The sequence below is a fragment of the Labrus bergylta genome, chromosome 14 (assembly GCF_963930695.1).
Source record: "Labrus bergylta chromosome 14, fLabBer1.1, whole genome shotgun sequence".
In the NCBI taxonomy this organism is placed as follows: domain Eukaryota; kingdom Metazoa; phylum Chordata; class Actinopteri; order Labriformes; family Labridae; genus Labrus; species Labrus bergylta.
The window spans coordinates 11655626-11683529 of record NC_089208.1 but is presented as its reverse complement, the minus strand read 5'-3'; the positions used below and the strand labels follow the sequence as shown (position 1 = coordinate 11683529).

At 39.8% G+C, this 27904-nt stretch overlaps 2 protein-coding genes across 8 annotated transcripts in view; one reads left to right on the top strand and one right to left on the bottom strand.

Moving 5' to 3' along the window:
• LOC109981486 (glutamate receptor 3) overlaps window positions 1-2438 on the top strand; it is a 79578-nt gene extending 77140 nt beyond the window's left edge. For all 4 annotated transcript variants that reach the window (XM_065962989.1, XM_020630294.3, XM_020630292.3 and 1 more), the window contains exon 16: window positions 997-2438. The gene's annotated coding sequence lies outside the window, so the exon portion shown is untranslated. The remainder of the gene's footprint in view (window positions 1-996) is intronic.
• Window positions 2439-3174: 736 nt separating this feature from the next.
• Window positions 3175-27778, bottom strand: thoc2 (THO complex 2). Of its 4 annotated transcripts, none has more exons than XR_002277881.3 (39): window positions 27629-27778; window positions 25739-25794; window positions 25221-25312; window positions 23953-24004; window positions 23737-23807; window positions 21943-22064; window positions 21695-21828; window positions 20912-21072; window positions 20086-20178; window positions 19627-19782; window positions 19308-19480; window positions 18958-19153; window positions 18833-18871; window positions 18565-18695; window positions 17366-17467; window positions 16243-16327; window positions 15431-15524; window positions 15226-15306; window positions 15000-15096; window positions 14754-14871; window positions 14456-14635; window positions 14146-14310; window positions 12079-12354; window positions 11742-11883; window positions 11331-11488; window positions 10750-10878; window positions 10524-10655; window positions 10222-10406; window positions 9671-9846; window positions 9270-9372; window positions 8747-9132; window positions 8505-8563; window positions 6968-7003; window positions 5461-5592; window positions 5218-5284; window positions 4954-5099; window positions 4619-4731; window positions 4101-4153; window positions 3175-4012 (listed from the first exon to the last, which is right to left on the bottom strand). XR_002277881.3 is itself a non-coding variant. In XM_020630290.3 (39 exons), exons 1-38 carry the CDS (start codon window positions 27691-27693, stop codon window positions 4120-4122), a joined length of 4713 nt encoding a protein of 1570 aa, XP_020485946.2. In that variant the 5' UTR covers window positions 27694-27778; the 3' UTR covers window positions 3175-4012; window positions 4101-4119. The 4 variants fall into 4 exon arrangements, 2 of the variants coding, with proteins under 2 accessions (XP_020485946.2, XP_020485947.2); XM_020630290.3 differs by having other exon boundaries at window positions 4643-4731; XM_020630291.3 differs by having other exon boundaries at window positions 4101-4147; window positions 4655-4731.
• Window positions 27779-27904: the final 126 nt, after the last annotated feature.

Below are 27904 nucleotides of genomic sequence, written 5' to 3'. Positions count from 1 at the left end.
AAAACACAGCGACACATCATTCAGGGATTTAGTGGATTCAGCTCATCTAAATAACTTCAATGGTTTCAATGGTTTGGACTTCTCCATGTTGTGTTTTGGACCCAATATAAGCTAAGAAGCGAGAAAGTAGGGCACAAGAAATCTGCCAATTTGTGCAAACAAATACTTTACGTATTACTAGATGTTTAGTCACTGGAAAAATGGAGAAAGATTCCCTTGACGGGTTGTACAAATAAAGTATACAACACAGGAGGATGTGTTTGTTAGACATCTTGCATTAGAAATACCCCAAAAACAAAGTCAACAACTAACACAGCCAAGACTGATTTTAGTTAAGGTGACATGGTGTCCAAGTGGCCCCTTGATGAACTTCAGTTTGGGGACTTCCTCCGCTTTATTTCTTAACACAGAGGTCACCTAGAGGTAAATATGCAGAAACAAATAACACTGGGCTTGCTACTTATTTGGACCTCAGGTTCAAGCAAATACAACTGAAGGTTTTTTTTATTTTTAGAAATAACGAGCTCATGATATGACAGATCTAAACTGATCTCAAAAACTCATTCTTGCATGTAGTTAACAGAAAACAAGATTCCCTTCTGTTTGTCTTTAACAGTTCTTCATGCAAAATACAGTTTCATGCTCTTTTCTTTTTATTATAATAAAAACAGTATTATGATGACGCTTAGTATAGTATAGTAAAGTGTAGTGAAGTATAGTGTAGTTCCAAAGTCAATCCACACTCATTTTGATGTTTGTCAATGCTAATTTGACCCAGCGTTTAAGGATTTTGGAACTTTGTACATCAAGTCCATGAGAAACAACTCTGATGGCCTTATACTTTCACAAGTCAAGATAACTGAAATAACTGAACTCAAGAACAATTAACTGGAGTACTAAAATCTATTAACTATCAATGGCAGCAGGGAAGCTTGAAGTCTGCGGTGAACAAACCTTAAACCTTTCTTTTCCCGTCCTCATTCTCTGGCCTTGCAGGAGTAAAGATGTGTTGATTCCCACTGGAGTTTCTGGAAGGAAACAGCCACTCTGTGTGACCCCGACACCCTGAGGCTGTCATCCTGGAGGCGACAGCCCTCTTTGTCATCTGCTTGGACTCAAGCCTACAAGTCAACAAGTGCTCATTCTGGGCTGTGAGGCCCGTCACACTAACAGAGGACAATGACGCAACAGGACTTTTGCTTCTGGAAACATGAGATTTGCCTCTTGTAGTGCCTTAAGGAGCATTTTCGCCATCATGGCAATGCAAATAAAAATTTAATAACTTGAAAATTTGAAAAATAATCCACGGGACGAGGGCAACGCTTCAAATGACAATTAGATGAACTGTTGTAATTTCAGTTGTTTCCTATCGTGGAGAAGAAAAAAAAGCCATGATTTGCAATCAAACCATCCTTGAATACTTATTATGAAGTAATTTGAATCCTTTACAGACATATTTTTGTGGTGAAATCTTAAGTTGGATAAATGTTATATTTAGTGAAGTAAAGTCATTTTCTTGTTTTAATATAAGACTATTTTGAGTTTCATAATATTTAGGAAAAAGCATCAATAATAGGTTTAAGCAACGATTAAAAGAACAACATTGTACCCCAACTTTTACTCAGAGAATAATAATATGAAACTAGGTGGTGTTATTTTAAAGCCTGTTGGACATCATGTGCAACTGACTCTGTTTTCATTTAGATGCTTTTGTTTCAAATCAACCAAGTGCATTTGTTTCAACTGCCACTACTTTGAAATGAAAGACCATTTTTTAATGAATTGAAATCTGCTTTTAATCACTTAGTGCTATACTGTTGCAATCAAAAGCATTATAAATCCTTAGAGAGTGACCCCCCTTTTTCTGTTTCATCACATTTAACTGCGCTTATGGTTTACACTTTGTACACACATAGAAGCTGTTCTCATGTAAATGCAGTATCTGCAGCTGTGAATCTCAACATTTTTGGTAAACGATAACACACCATGGCTTCTTTGGTTGTGATGAGCTTTCTGTGTCTATGCATCATGCAGAAAGTGAGCCGGTGAATTGTACATTGAGGAAGGAGAGCTACAAATGAAACATTTTGTCTGTTTGCATAAGTGAATTTTTTATAAACTGAGGGAAAAACCTACCAACGCTACAAACTATGTACGCCTACATTTGTTTAGTATATCAGACGTTCTCATTTGATTCCCCCCTGGATAAAGTGCATGTGAATTTGGTGGTAGTACGACCAAACTGCAACTCGAAATGGACCCTGGTTTAGTTAGCGTCCAATAACCACTTCTGATCCAGTTTGGTTTAAATTTTTTCCAAATCATTTGTAAAGGTACCTCAACCATGAGTTGCATGTATGGACACAATGAACCTCTGTGGAGAGGTCGTGTACAAAGGATTTTATTACATTTCCTTAATAAAAGCAGGTTTATATGAACCTTTTGGACTACCTCTTATTTTGCATTTAGGAAGAAAAAAAAATCTTAAAACTGTCAATGTGAACGTTGTAAAGTTTCTACTGATAAAGATCTTAACACTTCACTGAAGATTACTGTTAGATTAATCAACAACATATTTCCATAAGTATGGAGCCTAAATGTACCAGGAAAGATTGAATGCTCAAAAATGTATCACAAAAACTTAAACTACTTGTAGATGAACAAAAACTGGACATTTTAGCACATTTTATTTTCGCTTATTCTAAGACTTTTATTTTATACATCTGTGGCATTTACTTCTAACGTTCCTGGAATTGCTAAATGAGTCACCATATTTTAAAAGCATTTAGATCCATTATTAAAAGTCAATTCTGATGACTCTAGCTGAGTCCTGATATAAAACTGAAAGAGTTTTTATTTATAAGAGGAATAAGTGATTTCTCAGTCACACTGTTTCAAATAAAGACTAGAAGAGTTGTTTTGATTGGACGATTCTGAGGGAGGTACTAATGGCGTGAACTTTTAATTGATCTATTTTTATTTAAACCAACAAGTTTCCAGACCACCAGTCATTCATTTGCAACCATTAGTTATCTACCTTCAAAGGAGTTTGTTTCTTCTAATTTAACTTCCCCCAATTGTTTTCCTATAAAATCACATCAATGTGTTCCCTGTGTAGTCGCTAACTGACACTTCTTTCCATTAGAGGAGAATAAAGAAAGGTAGGAGACAAGATCAAAGTGACACACTAGGAAAACTATTATTTATTGGTTTTTGTTTTGTTTCTTTAAAAAGCTTACACTCATTGAGTACAGCAGATAAAATCTCCAAAAATCAGTTCTAAACAGATGGATTTGGAGTACAGAGATTCAGATTTTTTTTTTTGTCTGACTTCTTTACAATTCAACATTTGAGTCAAGGTCGAACTGGCATTTTTATAAATTATGTAAAAACCTGATTAACACAAAATCACAAAGGGACATTGAAAAAAAAAAAGAAGAAATAACATGATGTGAATTTCATGTTACTCTCTTTATTATTGTACACAATATACAAACTGGTCCTTTGTTTCAGTTTTGTCACTCACGCCTACTGCCTAACAGGGATTAAAAGGTGGAGATAAATAAATAAAAGTATCTAAATATCTCAAAAAGGATAGAAGGTAAGTGAATATGGAAAGTGTGTTAAATCCAATTAAACGAGCAAAAAGCCTGACAACATACAAAAATACAAATTTTTCAAGCATGAGATTATTGGATGGATGACCGGCTGTCACCAAGAGATCATTTCATAAAGTAACCACTTCTCTACTCAGAGCAATAGTAACCATGTGATCATAGCAGCACATTGTGCCTGTATTGGATAATAAAAGAGAAACAAAAAACAAACTGGTTTCCATTGGTTTGCTGTATACTGAAATGGAAAAAATAATGAGGTGAATCTGTACGTTCAGATAACTACAGCTAACAACATTTGGGAGGGGACTACAGCAAAACAACACAGGCAAAATGAGAGAACAGAGTGCAGGTGGAGCTGCAGGTGTCCCGCAGATAAAAACACAGCTTCTCCAGTTCTGCAGAGGAGCAGAGAAAACATGTGAGACACTGACCACAGAGAGGATGCATTGACAGCTGTTTATAAGAAAGCTGAACATGTCTTACCTTCACTGAGCAGTGCACATTATCTGTGCTTGTCAGAAGATTTATGAGTATCACTGTTAAGCAAAATGACAAAATGATAAAATAATGAGAAAATAAATGGTTGATTTTCATAACATATTTCTCAATGTCAAAATGAGAATGTGGGACGATGTCTAACATCTTATAGAGCATACGATGAGTAAAGCAAGTAAAGCAAAGTCCTACTGGCAATTATTAGCTAGCAGCTAAATGCTCATATTAGCTGAGGGTCATATTTTTAATTATCTTACAAGCAAGCCCTGTTGTCTTGCTTCTCAGTGCTTTCTGAAAACTGCTGTGATTCTGAGCACTAATTGAAGTTCATTGAAACACAATGGGAGGTCATGGTCTCATGAAGGAAACACTTATGAACTGTGCAAATATTTATCTTAGAAAAGAAGCCGAATTAGCCTTTAAAAACAAACCCAACTGATCTGACATGATGTTACTTTTTTTTGAAAGACTATACACATCTTTAAATATCTAAACATTTGAACTACCCAGAGATAAGATCAAGGCATCACTTTGTAGGATATTGCTTTTTCTCTTCCTTTCCACCGCTGCTGTCCCTTTTCTCTTTCTTCTCAGATTTCTCTTTGTCGTGTCGAGACTCCTGCAGAACAACAACACCAAGAAGTATGAGATGACACAGATCAATAGAAACACAAATACAGATATATACACGTTTACAGTTAATGTACATCCTCATCTTAAATTAAAACTGAAGAAATGTCAGCCTGTGATAAATAACGCTAAAGATTACAGGTTCCAAGATGTACAACTGTAAAAACATGAGACATGTTAACGCTGGTAAAGGTTAATGAGATGAGTCGACCTTTTTCCCTCCAGAGGACGTCCGCTCAGGTTTCACAGAATCTGCCTTCTCTTTACTCGAAGATTTGGATCTTTTGCTCTTCTCTTTTTCAGCTGAAAGCGGGGAGTCACAGGTGGGACTCGTGCTCTTGCTGTTTTTGGAGGAATCTAGAAAGAGATGAAGTTTGAATTTTACAATCATGTTTTTTTTTTTTTTGGGTTGCATTGTTACATTGTACTTGTATGGTGGAATGATCACATCAGAGTGGTTGATGACAAAACTTACTGGTTCCGTTCTCGTCCTTTTTACGTTTGGTTTCTTGGCTCGCCTCTCGATCATTGACAGTGTGGTCCTAACAGAGAAACAACAGGACACACAGCAGGTTAGTACAAGTAACAAAAAAATCAGATTATAGACGTTGTATTTTGCGTCTATTAAACAACATATAACTCTTAACTGGAGAAAATATCTAATGTGGTTCTAAAAAGCCTTTCCAGAGAACAACGTGGTTCTTGTTTTTGTACTGACTCGTTTCCTTTCTTTTCGATCCTTCTCTTCTTTCTTCTCTTTGGATCGGCCTTGTGTGTTGTCTGACTCTTTCTTCTCCTGCTCCCTCTCTCTGCTCTTGGACCGGGCTACTGAATTGTAGTTGGGGTGGTGCTGTGAAAACGATTGAATATGAACAAGACAGAAACCTGTTATATGATGTCGGAGAGCATTTATATACTTCTATTTACACTCAAGGAATGGAGTTATTCTTTGTCACACTATTATTTAAACTTAAGACCAGTTTAGAACTAAAGTTTGTAACAAGTTCAGTTGAAACTTTGTCTTACCAGTCTGAAACATGTTTGAAGATGGTTCTGACTTGTTAAATGAGCTTTATTGTACAGATTAAATGACAAAAGATATAAAAACACCTAAAGGGGCCATTAAAGCTAACTTTATTAACAACCCCTGTGAGGGACTCCTTTGGGCCACTTCACACCGCTTCTAATTTTACCAACGATTTTTAATTATTTTGTGTTGTTGCAAATCTTTTGTCTGAACTGGCCAAAATAAAGAAAGGGTGAAATTCTCAGTTAACAGTGACCAATAGTGATAATGGTTAATAACTCAAAATATACATTTAAATCTTTATAATTAAACAAGAACAAATGTGAACCTGAAAAACTACTATAAGGGGAAATATAAATGAGCTATTCTGTTCTCGTTCTTTCAGACAAACATGACTCAGACAGATTAGTCTCAAATCTAATCATTGATCAGACTTAAACAAATGCTTTAAAAAGAATGACAACTGTTTGAATAACCTGAGAGGAAATACAATCCTGAACAGGCATTACTGTTCAGAACTGCATCTAATCTACTCCCACAAAATGAGCCTTACATCAAACAACAACATACTGTCTGTTAAATATCACACTGCTGTGTAATGCTACAGGGGCTGCTTGAAGTGGCGAACCCACTGAGATGATCAGCAGTTCTACAAAAGTCTTTCAGCCTCCTCTCATGGTTTTTTGTTGTCTTTGTCATAAGTTAGTTTCCCTCTGCAGAAGCAGCTGTTGATCTGTCTGACAGTTGAGACTAGCCGGTGAAAATTGTGCATTTATCTCTCAGCAGACTACACATTTATCATATTCTAAAGACAACATGGAGAAACAGAGGGCAGAAAGAGAAGAATGTGAACGTCACATTATGTCAGCTGAATGTGTAAACGAGCAGTTTGTGGAAGTTTCTATAAATGTAATAATGTCAGATCAGACTAAGTGTTTTGAGATCTTTTCACTGCCTCGACGTGCCCAGAAGGTTTTTACAATTGCAGTTTGAAGAAAAAACAACAACTTTGGTAATGGTGACACACATACATCAATCCATGACTATTATGATAGTTTACAAACCGAGTAAACACAAACTATGGATCGAGAAAATCACAGACATGTAGAATTCAATGTTTCCTGTGAGCAGCAGCACATGTTTGGCAAACAAAGATTAAAGTGTGACTTAAGGAGGAAGTAGAGGAGGAAGTTCAAACCTTGGATGTGGAATCCTTGGGTTCGTTGTTATTGTCCTGTGGGGATGAATGGAGATGACAGATGAGCTGGGAGGGGGTGGGGGGTTTGGAGGAGGTTGTCAGACAGCAGTAGAGTTTGAAGTAGGGGAGGGGTGTGGGGGGGTCGGAGCTTGCCGGACCAACAGCATACGTCTCCCTTGACCTCTGACCTTCAAGGACTAAGGCTTTGACAAGGTTATTACATGAGGAGATTTCATAAGCTCAAAATCTGGAATGTCAGTACTTTGAATAGAAAAACCCTGAGCATATCTAAAAAATAACTTCTAAGTCAGAACACTACAGACATGTCTGAAAGTGCAGGCAAGATAATATAAAAGTCCTACAGTGCAGCTGGTATCAGATACATCTAAAGTGCAATTGCTTATAAATACTGTGTGTGGTTGTGTGTGTGTGTGCCTGTGTGTGTAAGACAAATCACTTATGTGCTTGACTGCATCCCTACATTAATAACTGTGGCTGTCACTTACAGTTCAGGAATGGATAAGACACAGGGAGCCTATTTCTCTGGTGGAAGGTAAAATAAAGATCTATCACAAGCTTCCAGTGGTTTAGGCAACGCTCCAGACGATTCAGGCTTCGCCCACTCTTTCCCTCCCTCTCTCTCTTTGTAGGAGCAGGCTTTATTCCCTCTGCTTTTTTGGCTGATTCAAAATGGCGACATATATTTTCTCCGTTGATCTCAGCTGCTGGTGGCTCAGGTTCCCAATTGAGTGCTTGCCAGGAGGTAGTGCGACTTGTCGATGCTGATGGCTGGTAGGTGTTGGGGGCAGTAGCGCCTCAGCGGCCAGACTGGACAAACATCATGTGACGTGATGGCTGCATGCGGGCCGTTTTAACAAATGGAGATAGAAGGGACGATGGGCCGCAGCGGTGAGGGTTTCCTGTAGCAGAGTGGTTTGCTCGACACCATTCGACTCTGTGCTGGATCCAGGATCATTGACGGCAAAGTAAAAAAAATACTTTACATCACTTTAACCAGGGAATCTTCTCGGCTTGCAAAAAACGAGGAAAAATCATCTTGGGCATCACTCCGAGTAGTAAAAGACTGCTCTCGACGTAACAAAAAAATCTTTGCCATGAAAAGGTGAAACTCTTGATTTGGCAAGCCATTAAACTTCAGGCGGATATTATTCTTAAAAAGCAAAAAATCCACAAGGAATATAGAATTGCTTAAAAAAAAAAATCTTTCTTCCGAAGGCACACTGACTGCTTTCATTAATATGAAAATAGATAAATATTTCAATATGAAAATACTCAATATACACAATATTCTCTTGGCTAAGTCCTTGAGGGGGTTTTTCACCCAATTCTGCAAAATATCATGCTCAAGTCCATGGAATGCTTTCCAACTCCCATGGATTTGGTTGGGATTTCCAGATGCCTGTGTGTACGACAACTCTCCTTGATGATCTTCGGGGCTGCTGGAATGTGCAACGGCAGGGGAACTCTCCGGCAGACAGAGAAGAAACGGTCACAGCCTTCCTCAAGCCATACTAACCTTAACAGACGACGAGTGGGAAGGAGAAGAGTGGCTGTCGAGCTTTCGTCTTTTGTGATCTGGACAAAGAAAAGAGTGAAAAACAGGTTTTAAATAAATGAAACTTCTGATTAGCATTTTTTTGTTATTTAATCTGATGCTTTAAATTAAAAGTTGGAATAAGAAAGATATCTATATATAGATAGTGTACGTATATGTGGGTAAATAGAGCAGTATCAAAGACATGCAGATAGGCTCCTTACCCCTCTCAGATTCGGCTGACTCTGATCTGGGAACTGGGGACTTGAGGGACCCAGCTGCAGCACTCCGGTCTCCTTTCTCCTTGCTCTTGGACTCCTTGATGGCATCGCGCTCCCTGGACGGCTCCACTGGCTCCCCGTTGCCGGCTTTGGCCTTCTCGTCTTTGCTGCTCTTCTCCTCAGCTTTCACTTTCTCCCTGTCTGCCTTGGGGGTCTTGTCCTTACCCTCACGTGCCGCCCGCTCCTCCTTCCCCGCTCTTTCGTCTCTCTGCTTTTCCCGCCGGTTCTCCGCCTTTGTCTCAGGAGTGCTGCCTGGTGTCTTTTCCTTTTTCTCTTTCTTGTCCTTCCCGCTCTTCTCTTTGTCGTCCCGGTCTTTCACGGCTTTGGTGCTGAAAAGGGGAAACATTTTTCATGTGAGAATACTGAAAATACTGAACAATACAATACTTGTGTTTTTGGACGTGATACCATTGTACATTTTGAGGCTGTTAAGCTAATTTGAGATATCAGTTCTCAAGATGCCTACCTGTTGAGAGCACCATTCCCATTGCTGGTGGTCACTTTGGCCGCTGCACTGTTGGTTTTGTTCACTGGCTTTGTAGTCCCCTGAGATTTATCCTTGCTCCGATCTGCATTAAAACAAAACAAGAACAGTTTGAGCAATGAACCAATAACCCCCCCCAACTATCTTAAGCCAAATGCTTTCATGGGAAAAATAATAGTGCAGCCAAAGAAAAGCATCCAAATGCTTTTGATAGTTTTATAAAAACAAAGAAGTTTTACATTTGAATTCTTAATATAATAGATGTAATTAAAAAAAAGAAAAGAAAGACCTACCAAGTCTGCAATTGTGCAGTTGAAAAAGTTCAATCTCTACAATGTGTATAATGTATGAGGTTCAGCCTCCCTTAATTTCTCATCACTCACCTCCATCCTCTGGCGTCCCCTCCTCTGTCTTGCTCGAGGTGCTGGCCGGCTTTCCAGTGCTGCTGGGGCCGTTCTGTTGGCTGGCGGGGGTGGCACTGCGCGCTGGCTGCTCCTTGTGGTGAAACTCGTTCTCAGGGACCATGTGCACCTTCTGGCTTTTCAATCGACCCGAATAACTGCAAGATGCATAAATGGTTTTTGCACAGCACAGACAAAACCTCGAATCAAACACACAAAGATTAAGTCAAACTCCTGGGTATCAAACGACTTTTAGACGGACAGGAAAACTCATAACTAATCTTAAATCAGCACTGACCTACAGTTACAACCCAAATTTACAAGGCCAAATAAACAGCATGGACACATATAAGTACTAACAGGTATCCACTTAAGTAAAGTAATGTATCGTAAGTTGTGTGCTATCTAGTGAAATTTGGCAAAAATGGACTGATTGACTACTCCTCTTTCAGGACCTAATCCTCCCCTGACTCCAGACAATAGAGTGAATGTGTGCTCCACATGGAGCTGAACAGCACACAATGCTGTGTTACCCCATTGCTAAGGCATAGAGGTCGGGCCTCTTGTCCTTCTCCTCGAGGCAGATCTTGTGGACTCGACACTCCAGGGCTTGGCCTAGGTTCAGGACCTTGGGGTAGCAGGGCAGGATCTTTGTGAGCACGATGAGAATATTCCGGATGTGGGTGTAATCTCCCGTCTCCAGGCAGTGAACTGAAGCCTGGATGGAACAGGGACAGAGTGCGTTATAAGAGATAAATGATCATCTTCTACAGAGCGCTGATTATTGAGACAGACGTTTCAAGAGTAAAAATAATAATGAAGAAGAGCTGCTCACTTTTGTCAGCATGTAGTGCCACTTGTGCACGACATGCCTGAAGTTCTCATAATCAAGCTGATCTGCTTTGTTCCCTCCATCAAAGCCGGTGGCTCTGAAGATGGTCAGGAAGCCAGGGTAATTAACGCACTCCTGTTACCACACAAAAAGGAGAAATTATTGTTGTACTTTTGTCATAATATATGATACAACTGTCCAATGACAGACATGAAACAAAGTAGGACACCTTCTCATAGGTGGCTCGGTCGCTGTGCCATCGAGTCACCGTCTCCAGCATGCAGCAGAGGAAGCGTCCATAGCGGTGAGACTCGTTCTCCGTACAGCTGGCCACCGTGTAAATGATGGCAGAGAACACCTGCAATGTGACACAATGTAAGGGGTTAAATTAAAAAAATGAGAAAATCTCAAATCTGTGCATTTGGACGAAGCAACAACTCTTCAACTTTACCCTGTCTGACTAGTTTTTACTTTTAATGCTCTCATTCCATTTACAATGAAACAGTCCTGCAAGGTTTACATCTGATGGTGCACCTCAGTGCTCCTTGAACTGCTAAATGGATGTTTGACACTTAAATTTATCCGTTTGTGTTATTTTAATGAATTCTATATATAAATATTTCAACAAATTCTGTTTCACTGACTTTGCAAAATTAAGAGCCTTCATTATCTTCTTCATTCATCACATGAATAATGTGTCCTCCCTTTCTCATAAAAGTCATTTTTGGCTGTACAGTAAAGATGTAGTTACACTAAATTGAACACTCAATCATCTGAAGAATAAAAGTATAGATGTTTCGAGCGTCTCACCCTGTCGTAGCACAGGAGGGTGCAGAAGTTGGGTGTCTTCTGCTGGTGGACTAGCTCAACAAAGCGGGCGCAGTACACAGCGTCGATGGAGGAGAAGATGCAGCGAGGGAACAGACAGAGCTGCAGGAACTTTGTTATCGTCTCGTTCTTTGTGGATTCTGTCGGTGAGAATTTACATGTGTTAGTTAGTGACAATGACACATGAAATACTGTTTTTTTTCCTCCTCCATTACATTTACAGATATCTTGAGTTAAATCAGGTTGAAAGAGATCATCTCTTTATGCTTGTGAAATACAAGACTTTGTATAACAACAACTGTGTTCTGGACAAACCTGAACTGATCAGAAGACAAGTGAAGTCAGAGTACACATTCAAAATCAAAGCACTTGTGTAAACATGGGAACACTTACTGGCCAACAACCAGTTGTCTTTCTCTAGCTTGAGGCGGTGTAGAACCCGTTGAACGTGCTCCGCTTGCTTCTTCTCCTCCTCCTGCAGTTTCTCCTGCAGGGCAGTGCAGCGTTCCTTCTCCTTCTTTTTCTTATTCATGGGCTACATTGAAAGGGAACGATAAACATATTCTCACCATAAATACACGATGACAGCTTTGGCACAGATGTTTATTTACTTCTTTTGTATTGAACAACATATATTGGGACTCATACAACAAAACTTTTCTCCAAGTCAAACTGGGCACTAGTGGTGTTTAAGGGTATGCTAATCAACAAGCCTTGTTCAACTACTCACTATCTCTGGGTTCTCCTCGATGGCCTTGATCTGAGTCTTGAGCTTGTTGACCTCACGATCGTACGCAGCATTTGGAACGGCCAGGTCGTACATCGTGAGGGACCAGAACGTGGCGTAGAACTGAGGTCGGAGGTCGTCCCACACTCTGGCTGGATGTAGGGACACCACCGCCTCATGGACCGGGGTCATCACCTGTTCGCACGCTGCAACATACTTGTGCACCTTCTGCTGCTGCCTGTTGCCCTTTTCTGCTTTCTTCAGTTCATCATACTTCGACTGCACAGTAGAAGAAACAAAGTGAGGGTTTAATTTCATCTTAATCAAAAAAATGTAACTCCCTTCCAGAGAAGTTATTTGTGTTGAGTTCAAACAGTTTGTTGGGGATTCATTCATAGGAGTTGATCAAAACTAGTTTTCATCCTTTAAAAAACTCTTCATATTTATTATCTGCCCACTTCTTTCAGAATACTGGGAGTAGAGTCGCCATTAACACATTTTCATACTTCTATTAGCCCAAAGTTGAGGCTATTCATCCAACATACGATCAAATATAAATGAGGAGAAGGACATTAAAGGTAGAATAGTGTGAACAAGTTAGGGACAGGCATTTCATTGATAATAAAATTTGAAAGTACCGTAAAATCTGGTGTAAGACGCACTTTTAATACCTTTTTTTTCCGTCTTAAAAGATAGCTGCGTCTTATACACCAGTGCGACCAATATACCAGTATAAAATACTGAAACACGTGCTGTCATTACAGCGGGGCAGCAGCCACTAACTGCAACCTGATGCGATTAAAAACCCATCCCCATTCATTGTGTATTGAAAGCTGAGTGCACGCTGTGCTGGGAAAGACGGCGACACAGACCAGGCTGGCTGCGTGACTTTTTCCACATCTTTTCTCCCTCACGAGGTCATAATCATACATTTACAGAAACAGTGGGCCATTTCCCCTAAATAAACCTTGTGGAGTTCTCTTTTGATTCAAAGAGTCCTATATTAAAGTTGAAGAGTTAGGAGTCTGTACCTCACAACTTTCCCTGCAGGCTGAGAGCTGAACTACCGTACTGTAACTAGTAGGAGCGCAAACTCCCGAAAGTGAAAACAGACAGAACTAAAGAGTGACACAGCTGTACAGAAACTGCACGTTGCAGACATCGCTGAACACAATATAAATCATCACGCAGGAAGACAGTTTAAACTTTTTTTTCTCTCTGACACCTTCAAAACAGGGTGCGTCTTATACACCGGTGCGACTTATATTCCGTATTTTACAGTAACTGGCAATAGTTTTGATAAAAATCTGAATGGGGGGGGGGGGGGGTTCTTACAGATGGACCGGGATGTAACAAGTTGGTTAGCTTGATGCTAACACATAACAGAAAATGCCTTTAGTGGGCTAACAGATTTACCATCACAGTCAAGGTACATTTAACATAAGAAACCAACAACTACTCAGAAGATGCAACTGGTAGGAAAAAAACAACTTTGAATGTGGATGATGTGTTGAGGTCATGCTTCTCCATGACTGTTTGGTTGAATTAGTAAGTAAAATGCAGTTTAAGTTGGACAATTTTGGTTACGCTAATTTAAGCTTATGTATTTTGTTGAAACCTTAAGTGAACTTAATGATTAAGTATGTATATTGTTACTTTAATCATTACATTGGTTTGAGGTTAATTTGAATGACTTTGTTTGTTTGAGAATCAAGTAACGGTAACATTTATTCTTTAGGAAAACTTTGAGGGGAAATGTTGATTGGAATTTATTTGAGACTAATGCATGTCTTTTCTGTTTATCTTGAAGGTTATCAACCTATTCGATTCCCTCATATTCCATCATTCTGTTTACAACCATTGAAACCATCAAACCCAAAACCATCTTCAAGAAAATAAAAATAAAAGAATAAGAAGAATTGAGTTGTCCTTTGCATCCTTCAGCAGTTGATCAAACAGTTTTTCAAGTTTGGGCAGAGTTGTGGTCACAAAAACACACAGAAATTGTTCTGTAAAGAACAGAGATGTGACATGACACACACTAATAGTTTGAGAAAGTATTCCACTCACCAAAATCTGGTGTGCATACATCGGCCGAGATAGGAAGAAGGCAGCGTCATGTGGAGTGTGGAACTGGTTACAAAGGATGTCAATGGAGGGAACCCGCTTGATGTAGTCCTCTGTGCTCAAGTTGGAGGCCAAAAAGCCCCCAAACTGCACCAAAGTGTCATGACACTGCAGGATTCAATACAATAACACACAGTAAATAATATGTAAAATATGATCTCGTTAGGAGCTCTGAAGAATTCACCTGCTAATCCATGGTCATTCAAATGTTAACATCTTAAATAAATAAGATTGATAAACTTTTACTATATACCTGATCATAGAGGTGGCCCACAAGTTTGAGGTGTTTCTCTCCACCTTCTAAGAAAACGACACCATTTCGTTGCTGGGCCATGAGTAAACACAAAGGCAGGGCCAGTTCATGGTCCAGCAGGGCATCCTTCAGACGCTGTGAAGACTTCTTAGTGTTCCTGATTTGGCCAAAGTAGCCACCCTGTTGAAAGAAGCACAACCTAATGAAAATGACCTGAACTCAGGCGCAACACTGGTTCACGTAGATCTTGATCAAAAGTCTTTGTTAGGGAGTGAAAGCCGAAAATGAGTCTACATACCTCGGCTTTGAGTTGCTCCCCTCCGGTCATGGCCTCTAACTGCTCGGAGGTCATCTCATCAGTGATCTCAATGCCGGCCATTTTCTGCACCACCTCTTTCATTATCAAAAGGTCAAAACTGCAGGAAGAGGAAGAACTTATAAAGCAGAGCACCTTCCTGACACATCAAAGAAGCATGACGAGCAGAAAAGGTCATTCATGTGGCAGGGGGAAAAAAAAACAACCTGTGCTCTTGCATCAACTTACCTCTTCCCTGCCTTCAGCTGATTGGTGACATACTGAAGAAGGCCAGCCAGCTCGATCGGGTATTTTCTGAACACAGCTCCGCACAGACTTGCCAGACCTTCATGGAGCAGAGGAACAGGTGTATGTCAGATACTCAATAAAACATCAAACAGTTTGTCTGCTTTTGCATGCAAATGAAAGATGTGACCGGCCGGTAACCAGCCAGTTAAACTTTGGTGTGACATACTCTGAAGCCATGAGGAGATGGTGGTGTCGTCATGCTTCATCTTCTCCTTCTCAGGGTTGGCCAGAGCCTCAATGATGCAATCTGAAGACATAGTTAAGTGAAATGACAGAAGAAAAACCTCTTTGCACTTACACCTTACTTCCTCTGACAACTTATGCACACATGTCTATTGCAAGCTGAATTAACGCCAAACATTGCAGGATACAGGCCAGGACATCATAGTTGAGGGATGTGAGGTATTTTAAAGAATCCACCACGGGAACGATGAGGTTGTCGTACCACTGGATCTGAGACAGCATCTGAAAAAGGGGAAAAGAAGGGAATGAAACAAATAGAAAAAAGTGTTGTACTTACTCTCTGATGTACATCGCTTTGGATAAAAGCGTCTTCTAAGTGAATTGTAACATTGTAGAAAAGATATGCACTAAACCTAACTGCACATTCATAACTATTAAGAGGCTAAACTAAAGTGCAGAAGTCATTCTTGTGAAATATCAATAAATCTCAAGACACTTTACAAAAAGAGCAGGTCTAGACTGTTGTACTGTAGATGCATGCACACTTCAATAAACATAGATCAGAAACTTCTGATTAAGTGGAACAGATCTGCAAAAATGTTAGTCAACAAAAAAAAAGTATTCAAGAAGTAATGGTAAAGTGAAGAGGTGTGTAAAGATCAAGCATTAACTTTTTGAACTTCTTTAATGTGTATTTGTGAACATAGAGGGCCTAGTAAACTGGAGTCAAAATCATTTTCTGTGTAAACACACTTGACCAATAAAGCTTCCTCTGAGTCAAAGTGTACCAATTGATTTTGTTTAGTCATTTACTTTGATTGATAAATCCATCACATATGTAGGGAGTGCTGTAAATTGATATGACTGCAGGGGCCTTCACATGTGTGTGCTATAAGAGCGACTTAGCTGCTACAGCCTTTAGTTAAGATATTCTATCAGAGAATGTCAAATGTTTTTGACGTCATCCAATATGAGACTGGAGTCAAATAAAATCACTTACATAATCAAACAGGATGGTGGGATTGCTGTGGCTCAGTTTGCCAATCTGCCTTCCAGACTGTTTCACATTCTCTTTGGTCAACCGCCTGGAGATGGAGAAAAAGCACAGGACATAAAAGAGCCGATTAAAAAAGACAAGGCGATGACAAGAGAGCTGTAAGCCGCGACTGTCACTTCTGTAAGCTTCACAGCGACTGCAAAAATTCTTTCTTGGTTGTCAGCTTAGGATAAAAGTAACGTCATTGATTTCCTTCAACAGCAGAGCAGTGTCAGAATAATTACTTGACCAGCACAAAACACACAACTGTTTTAAATTCTCATGCTGTGAGTGTTAAACTGTCATTTGAATACAGCTTAGCTTCAGAGCGCTGGTGGAGACAGAACATGAACACACTGCTACATGTTTAAACTATCACATCTAGTCCATCCTACTGAGTGAGGTTTTATATGTTTGAGTTATAAGATTTGAAACTTCATGTACATAAACGTTACTGTCAGAACAGAAGTAATCAGTTTGTCTTTTTTATCAATATAAAATAAAGAAAATATAATAAAGAGATATTAACAGCTGAACAGACATTTGAGATGAGATATGTTTCTGAAAGTTGATGTAAAAAGGATCAACTAGCAAACAAACAAACTTAGTGCTCCTGTGAAGGTAGAGGACAAGGGGGGAAAGGGTGTCAAAACTGGATTAATACCAAAATAGTGTCAGCATCTGAAGCGCTCCACCCTCTGAAATGACTTGATATGGTTATGTGTGATACTGGGTTAACTTAAGGCAAGAACAAAACAAAGGACTGAAAGACATTTAGAGAGTGGAGAAATATCTCAGTATAAAACGGTAAAACTGCAGAGACTTGGTTTGAATGGATGTGAAGGGCTCCCCATTCTTTAACTTAGGTTTAAGTAAATCAAACCTCTACAGAACAGAGGAGGACTGTATTGGGAGGGTTAAAATAATGGCTTAACAATTCCACATGCACAACGGGACGCACACAGCCTACAAGGACACACTAACTGACCTGTTGTTCGAATTGAACGGACAGAAACAGGCAAACAAAAAGGTACAAAACAGAAGACTGCACAGGAATGGTACACTGAGCTTCTGCAAGGTGACTTACTTCATAATGTATTTGGCCCGTTCCACTGTTTGAGCTTTGACTTTAACCAACAGTGGATGGCTGGAGTATGTCTCATTCTTCCACTGTCCATATAACCGATACCTGAGGGAGCAGAGACACAGGAAGCACAGTTGAAGCTTAACAGCACTCAGAAACATTGACAGACCGGTTAAAAAATGGAATCTGTGGTTAATATGAAATACTGTTCCTCAATTGTTACACAGATAGTCAGAGGTAGTGTCTATAGCATGAGTATGCAATGTGCTGTAGCTACCCTAGAGACGTTTGTTCTGAAAGTGAACAGGAACAGCTTCTCGTCATGTGATGAGTTAGAAAAAAAGTATAAAATGCAGTTGCCCAGATGTTTAATGACACAAAAAAAGTTATATGGACCAAACATACTGACTTCAAAACAATCCTTAAATAATAAAATAGTTTCTTTCTGATGAACGAGACAGGAAGGAATTATAACCAGCTTATCACAGGCACAGCTTTTTGCCTTCCTTTATTTTGTCAGAGCATTTGATTAATTGATTGCTGTCCAAATGTAAAGAAAATTTCAACAAATGTTACAACAAAAAGTGTGTAAATCGAGTGGCTCATCCTAGCTTCACTGAGCCTTGACAATCAGATCAGTCATTTGCCGTGGGTCATACTTGGTAAGAGCAACGCAGCGAAATACTCTGAAAATTCAGCACAAACAGCCACCAGATGCTTAATACACAGACACAGCAGAGGGTTAATTAACTACGCCACTTGTCCATTTGTAGATGAATAAAATCCTTCCTTTCATAGTGATGACACAGTTTGATTAAAAAGACGGTGAAATATTCGACAAAGTGCTGCTATGTTCCGTCACTTAATAAGCTGCATTATTAGATGTGACAAACTGACACAGACGAGTAAAGAAAAACAAAACCTTTAGGGGTGCGGCCTGTCAGTGCTCATCAGCATTGTGGCAAAATATCCAAACTAAAACTGAAGTCTAAAAATAACTGTGGAGCAGAAAAGATGCTGTGCCAAATAACAGGGAAAAAAAAACATCAAGCCTGGTTTGATGGACAGAGTCTTTGCTTGCGTGTCTACTATTCTTTCCTAGCTAGCTAAACACCATCCTGGAGCACTGCCTGAGGCTTTACTATCCAACAACTCGATTAAACAGAGTCATGAGAGAGTGTGTGCGTGTATGTGTTCTTTACCTGTGATGGTAGGGAAAGAGTTTAAAGAGACCCCACAGCTCCTCAGACATGCACGCATTACACTCCATCAGAGAGAGAGCAGGGAGTAGCACCTGGTCTGCAATGCTCAGGAAACAACTCAATAGTGTGTCCTACAACAAATATACAACAAAAATAGATCAGCTCCTCAAAGTAACTTGTACTACAAAGATGAATAAACAAAATAGTGGTTTCACTCTTTGACGCTATATAAATAAAAATTGATTCATTTGATTGATTTTACACCAACCATTTTGTCTTTGTAGTCAGCTCTGCCATCACTTTGGTTCTGAGAAGAAAACGATGACAGCATGAGTAATATGAAGGTGTAGACTGTAAAGCAGATAGTGAGGTAGTGATTGACTGGTTTAGTACCTCTTTCATGAAGCCCTTCCCAAGACGCACAATCTTGGCAAAGAGGATGGGGTCGTGAGAGAGGTGAGGACCCAGGTAGCCGAGCATGCTGAAAGTGTCCCTACGAAGGTCCTCAAAGGTCTCAGCAGGCCGAGGGGCCCGCTTGCTCCTCAGTGGCTGCAGCACACATCCACGTGCCCCTTTTGGGAGGCCCGCTCTGTGAGGAAAAGACCAGCATGTAATGGTGCATTTCTCTTCTTTGAATCAACTTGTATGCATGACAATTTGGCATTGAGCAGAGATAAAGCCTGTATGGGTCCAACCACATGTAGTAAGCAGCAAGTAAAACAATTTTGGAAAAAAATCAGCACCTTCTGTAAAGAGGCTCAACAGTCAGGTGCACAAGCTGGCAGAGAGCCAGTGCGATGGCCTTGTGAGAAGCTGCATAGAAGGAAGGCATCTGGTCCATAATACTCTGGGCGTGGTGCCAGTCTCCGATTCTAAGCAACGCCTCCAACAGACCGAGCTTCTGGTTATCAGGAGCCTGTGGGAACGGAGAACAGTAAAAACTGAGTGTCTGTGCTATTATTAAACAAACAAAAGTTCAGTTAAACTCAATGGTGGTTTAAGCAGTAGTACATCTCTCACTCCTCTGGCTCTCTACAACCACCAGGAATGGAACTTTGATACCTTTTCATTCTTTTCCTCCTCCTTTTCCTTCTCCTTGTCTTTGTCCTCATTTTTCTCCGAAGGCAACACAACCATGACCAGTTTGCGGGCAATCTGCTTGGCATCGGAGATATCTCGTTTGTGTTCCTCTATGATGGCGGCATCTAGTGGCATGAGCTGGAATGACAAAGGTAACAAAAAGGGAACGTTTAAGTCTTTGGACTAATGACGTCAGAGGCTTAACATGTGATGTTGGTGAAATAATACTACACTTTGAAGATGATGAAATAGTGTATAATAGAAGTTCATGAATACATTTTGTTACTTAAAACCTCCCTGAAAACTTCACGAGATTACCGCTTCTAGCTTTGGCTCTCAAAAATACGTATATTCCCAAATTCAGATGGATATGTTGATTTAATTAAGATTTATTTTAAATCATGTGAGAAGTTGGTGGACTAGGACTCTTTGCATGCTTACATGTACGTAGAGATCTTCCAGCTCTATCAGGTTATGGTGAAGCAGAGCAGCAGCGATGTGGTAAAGTGACTTGGGAGTTTCCTCGCTTGGCTCCTGAAGAAAGACAACAAAATAAATCAGTTAAAGGTGACATATTATGAAAAATCCCCTTTTACAGTGTTTTTGAACATATATTTGGGTAACATGAGTGTCTACAGACCCACAAGATCGGAAATAAACCCATCAAGTCCTTTGTTTGTAGTCTGCATCAGTCTTACAACACAGACAAAAGTGCTCCGTTTAAAATTTGCCCAACCAGAATCCCAATGTCACAGTGGGAAAGATAACCTCCCCTTTCCTGATATCGCCATCCATGGACTCCGCCCCCAGCCTAGAACAAAACTTTTGCGCAGGTGCACAATTTTTATTCTCGCTACAGAGGAGTGATGTCTACCAGGACAACTCAGCGGGGGCTCATTTAATTTAAAGACACACACACACCAAGACGGAGTGCTCTGAGAGAGCTGGTTTATACAGGGTTACAGACCTCCTCTGGTGCTTGATTCAGGTTATATTTTGACCAAAGCACAGCACAGATGTTTCATGTAGACCACAGGGGACTGTTTTAAAAGGTGGAAAAGGAGTATAATATGTCCTCTTTAAGTAATAATCTTCGGATTATAGTTGGAGTTCAGGCTGGCTTTTGGATAAATGATGTTAAAAACACAGCAAACTATACAATCACAAGAAAGCATTTCAATTATACAAACAGACAAAACAGATGACAAGTCCCGAATAACAGGTTATATATATCTTGGCGTCATTATACATCCTGGATTTTCCTCACCTGGTAGAACTTGAATTTGAAGCCCAGGATGTGGCAAAGAGTAAGCGGCTCACACATGTATGATTTGATGAGAGACAGGAAAAACTCATCCTGGTCAGATCTGCTCTCATACACCTCCAAGATAATGTCCAGAACACGGTTAGGGTCCAAGTTAAAACATCCTGCAGGCAGAAGAAATGAAAGGATGAAGCGGTCAATCGGGTGAAACCATGAGATCATTGAGTAAACGAATGTATATGACACACGAGGATAAGACCTTTAAGGAAAAGGGCACACAGGGGAATCGACAGGAAACAGAAAAGGCAATTGCAGGATATAAATTTAAGTGGAATAGAAAGATAAAGGACCGAGCATGTGATGGTGCTGAGTAAGGGTCAGGTGTTGTGGAATTGGGAATAGGAAACAGATATCAGAATAGTTCAAACGTCCAGGATTGTTTTGTATTAGTTTTTCAGACCGAGTTCACTGAGCAAAGAATCAGCCCTGCATCTGAATAGAAAAACATGTGAATGGGACCCAACCTGCAGTTGTAAGGATCAAAGTTAATGGGATTTGTATTGTTTACACTGTTATAAAAACATTTGAGATAAGAGATTAAAAACAATGAACCTGGCACCAGTATCAAATATACTGAGACCATCTGATCTGATCTCTGATGGACAATTTTCAAAAATGAAAAGAAAAAGAAACATGCAAAGCAGATGCAGGATTTGGAAGACTGTAGCTGAAGAAGGTAGAAGCCCTGCATTGAATTCTGTTGTCCTGAGAGAAACTTGTTCATACCTATGAGGGACTTTATGCTCTCCAGAACGACGTGGCTGGTGATGTTGCCAGAGAGGTCCTGGCCGAGCTCAGTGATTAGTTTGCCGTAGCCCTCGTTCTCCTCCCTTAGCAAGTTGAACTTCTGTTGCTTATAACTGAAAGAACAAAAAAGATTACATAAATATTGTATACACATTATGAAGAGTGTTATAAACACACTGAAAAGCTTTGATTTATGCATTTTCTCCTGAAATGTGTGCTGAGCTTACAATAGTTTAGTCTTGATTTTTACAATCTTCTGATTGAACTGATGGGCTTGCTTTATGAGTCCAAGAGATTCAAGGGTTTCTGGATCGAGCCTCTCCTTCAGGATGACCTCTGGAACAAAGAACTGGGAAAGAATAGAATATTATGATGAAGTTCATGAATTAAGATTAAGATTTATTGACTCTGTAAATTATGCAACACACACATAGGCTGAAATATATACACATGCAGAAACAGGATTGCTATGGACATTAATGGAGAGAAGCCAGAGTCTCGGAGCGGCCCACAGTGGGCACTCCTGAGCTGATGGTGAGGAGGGGTTTTGGTGCCTTGCTCAAGGGCACCTCGGCAGTGCTCAGGAAGTGATCTGGCACCTCTCCAGCTACCAGAACAACTTCCATATTTGGTCCGCACCGGGACTTGAACCGGCAACCCTCCGGTTCCCAACCCAAGTCCCTACAGACTGAGCTACTGCCGCCAAAATCTAGGTAATCTAATACAGACCTCGCTATATATTCCAACAAGGCCTCTGAGACAGCAAGAGCCTCGTTGGAATGCGTTTCTGCAAAAAGCGCTGTTACTAAAGTCAGCCGTTATGACATCTACCTTAAAATCTGGTGTATAAGACGCACTTCTAAAGATTTAATTTTGTGCTTTTAATGGAGAGGTAGGACAGTGGATAGAGTCAAAATTCAGGGAGAGAGAGTAGTGAATGACATGTGGGAAAGGAGCCAGAGGCTGGATTCGAACTTGGGCCACCCGCTTTGAGGACTATAGCCTCCATACATGGGTCGTGCGCACTAACCACTGCTCCACCAGCGCCCCAGACGCACTTTTAATACCAAATATTTAATCTTAAAAGTTGGCTGCGTCTTATGCACCAGTGTGACCAATATACCAGTATAAAAAGCTGACACATGTGCCTTCATTACTGCGGGTGCAGAAGCTACCATCAATGCGGGCGACCTGACGCAATTTTTAAAAATAATCTCCATTCATTGTGTATTGGAAGCTGATTGCACACTGTGCTGAGGAACACAGCTACACAGACCAGTCTGTGTGACTTTTTTACATCTTTTCTTCCTCCCAAGGTCATAATAGTGCATTTACAGAAAACTGTGGTATATTGTTCCGTAATAAACCTTTTCACGTGCTTTTTTGATTGAAAGAGTCATATAAGAGTCATAAGTTAAAGAATGATGATGAGTCGGGCAGAGAGCTTGCAAGCTAGGGGGTCTGTGCTTCACAACTTTAACTGCAGGCTGAGAGCTCGACTACCGTACTGTAGCTAGGAATGCAAACTCCACAAAGCGACAACAGACAAAACTAAAAGCTGTACAGAAATTGCACGTTGTTGAAGTTACTAACCACAATAGAATTTAAACTTTTTTTCTCTCTCAGAGACCTTCAAAAACAAGGTGAGTCTGTAACTAACCCCAAAGACGGTACAGAGGGGAGGATCACTTCATCCTCCCCAACATCCAGTTTGAAAGTGAAACATCAAATGGACGTAAATACCACGCCTTGAAACAGCAGTCTGAATGGGCTTATTGTTGTCAAACCATTAATATTTCAGTCATTTTGATAAAAAAAATAAAATAAAAACTACACCGGCCATTTTTGGAGTATTTTACATACTGTGTTTATATAGAGGCAAAGTGGAAGACTGTGTCATTCAAAGAATCATAGTTTTATGACTCAAAACTCTCTCTTCAGGCGAACTCCACAGTTTATTTTAGTCTGGATTTGCTCTCCACAATATGTCAATACTGATGGTCATAAAAAAATATTCTTACCAAACATGCTCCCACTAGTTGTGTGTAATGGTCACGTTTGTTTTTCTCTTCCAGCGCACCAGTCTCTAAATCTGTGAAAAACATAAATGTAAACAAATATTCTGACTGTTAAAACATGTCAACCACTAATAAATTGATACAAAAATGTTCCAGTGCCTCTAAAGCAGTACAGATAGACTTTAATAGATGTTTCTAAAATAAATGTCCAATATTTACCTAGTATACTGAACACATCTGCTAAAATTGATGGCATGTCATCTCTGAGTTCCTGAAATTAAAAAAAGAAGGTTAGTTAACAAAGTTCAAGTTAGGAAATGTATTGATGAAATATTTTTATTTAACCAATGTGTCCTTATTTAAAAAAAGAGTAATTTAGCTCTTGTGCCTTACAGTGGTCAGCATGAATGAACTGTTCAATGTTCTCTATTTGTAAGGTGTATTTTGACAATAAGAGCACGACCATAACTGAGCCCAGCAAGTGGAACAGACCACAATTATACAATCCCACTTTAATGACCGCACTGAACACTAATCAGATTTTCAACATTAACATTTGGTGTAGAACCAAGAGAAATCAAATCCATCTCGCCAAGACCCCTTTTCCACGAGGCTAAAATAGGGATATAACATCAAATGATTTGCTTCATAATTTTGATCATTTGTTCATATAAGCATTGAAAGGGCGACTATAAATGATGACTGTCGTTGCATTTCTCTGTAACTGTTTAGCAGTGGGAGCTGAAATCTAGTCCACGTAAATACATAATTTCAACACATTTTGAGTTCAACGCTAAAATCCTAAGTATGGCATTTAATAGGCTCTGTGGTGTTAACAAGAAAGTTCAGAGACAATGCAGAGGGAACTGTTTTTAAACATTCCCCACAGAAGAAGTAAAAAGAAGACAAAAAAGGCTGCTCAGATCAGACTACAAACGCTCAACACTGGATGCTGACGTAGTTCATACCTGACGCTATGGAGGTGAGCAAGAAGTCAGCGGCTGACTGAGATGAGTGTCGCTTTGAAGGGAAACATTTTGAGATTTAATCCAACTAGCCTGGAATTAATTTTTCTGTGTTTTGCACTTTTACAATTATTTCAGCCGCTGTGAATGTAATATGTGTCTTGAAAATCTTTTTGTTAATGTGTGATAATCTTCTGACAGATTTCCTGGTGAAACTTGGTGTAAAGGTAGACTTTAAATCAATGTTTTTCAATGGTCAGTGAAAACTTTCACTTTGTAACCACTATAACGTCTTTAAAACTGTTGACGTATTCATCTTAGGAATGTCTTTTCAATGGAAAATTGCTCTGTTGGAAGAAATTCTTTGCCAAACAACAAAACAGAAAAGGTTCTCAAATTTCAATGCTGACAGAGTACCAACTGAATAAAAAAGGCAGCATCACAGGATAAAAGGCCTGTCTCTTTAAAAATAGAGCGCACAGTGTTTAAAATCATTCTAACTTTGATGAAAAACCCTTTTACCATCATGTCCCCAAGGACGGTGGCAACGAGATCCAACTTCAGGTTCCCTTGTACAACCTGCCAGCAAAGCTCGTATAAGGCAGCCTGTATATCTGGAGATGGACAGACGGACAAGACACAGCACATCTTTAAACATATTGACAGATCTGACAAGAAAATGCTCTGTCATACTACATAGTACATATACCACCAATATACAAAAAAGTATCCAAATGAGACAGTTACATAAAAAACTGCATAAACACTAAGTAAATTAAGAATTCACCCTTTTCAAGATAATGTCAAGTCACCCGTTAACATTTCAGTAACTTGACATTCAGCCAACAATTGTTGCGTCATTTTAGCATTCCTATTAGTGGTGACATTATACAGGGCAAAAAGCATAGATATTTGATTCAAAGTACCATATTTCTAATTATAAAATGTATTTTTTCCTGTTTACACCAGGAAAACTAAAATACACTAACATGTAAAGAAAAGATGAGAACTCGATAGAGCTGACGTCATTAGAAACTTACCTCTAATCTCACTTCCATGATCTGTTTTTTCCGTGAGCTCTTTGCAGAGTTGTACACTAGAAGTAAATCGAAAAATTTCTGGTCAGTTAGGCAACTGAAACACGTCAGTCTGTTAAACTGACTTGACCAACTTTACACAGCTTTGCTTTATTTCACGTCAAGAGTTTTCCTTTGAAATATCGCATAGGAAAAAAAAACACACTGAATGTAGCTGACATCCTCTCCCACCGCTTTACCTTTGCTGAATTTGTGTAATAGAGGATGAAAACAACAAACTCGTCCCAGCAATGCTAGACCCACAGCTAAAACTACAGTAAAAGTCATGTTCAGTCAGATCAACAGTATTAAAACTCACAGCAGATCGTCAGGGCCCTGAGGTCAGATACGACCAGATTGATATTACCATTGAGTGTCTGTGTCTACTACTCAACCCAATAAGTACAGCACTTAACCAGCAGTAGGCCCTACAGCGACTATGCAGGATGGCATCAATGAAATCCAAGGCTGCAGGTATGGGGCCTTCAAATAAGACACTATGACTGGAAGACTTTTTGTGGCTCTAGTATTCACTGAGCTTCACTGCTTCATCTCAGCTGTGAACATCAACTGGGCTATGGCACAGGAGGGCTTTTGTCCATAAACACCATTGAAAAACAACGTATTGAACCATTTACATGTACGAGACGAGTTATCCTTTTAATATGAAAAATGAATGTGACTAAGAATCGAGTACTTCCAGTTGATTCATCTCTCTGCAGGCCTCACACATGAAGGCCTGCAACCACTAAATTCAACAAGCAATGTTGATGTCTCTTTGTCTTTACATGACGGCCGAGTTGGTGTTTTTTTTTTTTATTCATTTATTTTATTTATTTATAATTTAAGCAATATTTAACTCTTGGGACGTTTTCCGTCATGGGACTGATAAAAACCTATACATCGTCCCCTGGTCACGTTTCTGATTTGCAGCTTCTAGTGCTGCCTAACCTCTGATGAAAAAGTAAATAACTAATAGAATAAATTGTCACTATGTTTATATCATCACTTGGCAAAGAGCACACAATGTTTTCATCGTGATTCGCTTATCTTCTGTTAAACAGCGTGATGTTGACTGGTTCACAGATACGAGCCTGATGAAAGCAACTCTTATACATCTGCACCACAAAGTCCTTGTGAAACTGGTTTTATTTTTCAGAATAAATGTGCATTGAGAATAATAAAGACTTTATTTTCTTATGAATTAAACGTGTAACTGGCAGCAGACGTGTCTAAAGTTACGGTTCACTAAAAGCTTCATGAGACCTTTTCCCTCCACCTGGTTACTATTAGATAATACTCCCAACAGGACGATATTTGTGGTGTTTAATAACCAGCTGCTAATCGATTACATTCTGTTATGTAACATAAGCGTACCATCTATATTTTGGCATCAATTCCCCGAACATTTAGGAACCAGTTAAGACATCGAGCAAGCGGGAGAGCGAAGCTACACGGATGCTAAGTAGCTTAGCTTTGCGAGTCACCGTGTTTACAAATTAAAGAGGGGGGCTACTGAGAGAGCAAGCTAACTCAATCGTTAGCATGCAGACGCGGGGCAGTTCGCAACGTTTACGCTTCACCTAACACACCATGTAAACAATTAAAATGTACTACACTCACAATCCAATACGAGCTATACACACTGCTTCTTTCATTAGCTTAACGTTAGCAGGCCACTGTTAAAATGTGTTCTCGCTTGCTAACGTAGCCCCGCTTATGTTAGCCGTAGCAAACACACACTTTGAAGGCTTCCCTCTAATTAGCCGCGCAAGCTACATATCTTTTGTCACTTTTGACTTATAAATATGCAGCTTAACGTGTGCCGTTTTTGTTAAGTTCACATTAACTCACAATTCGTGTTTTCCTGATTTTTCCCAGTTTTTGATCCATTCACCAGGGAGGATAAGTGTCGCCATCTTCCATACACACACAGCCCGGATGTCTAGTTCATCATAGCGCGCACACACACACAGGGTCAAATGTGCTGCTTAGCCGCTGCTAGCTCACTGTAGCATGGTGGGACTGTCTCTGAGGGCTTTGTTAAAACGGAACTTTGTGTACCATGTGGGCTAGAGCTACTACCTGGGTTCATTTACGAATTTAGTTTTAACTTATTCACAATAGTTC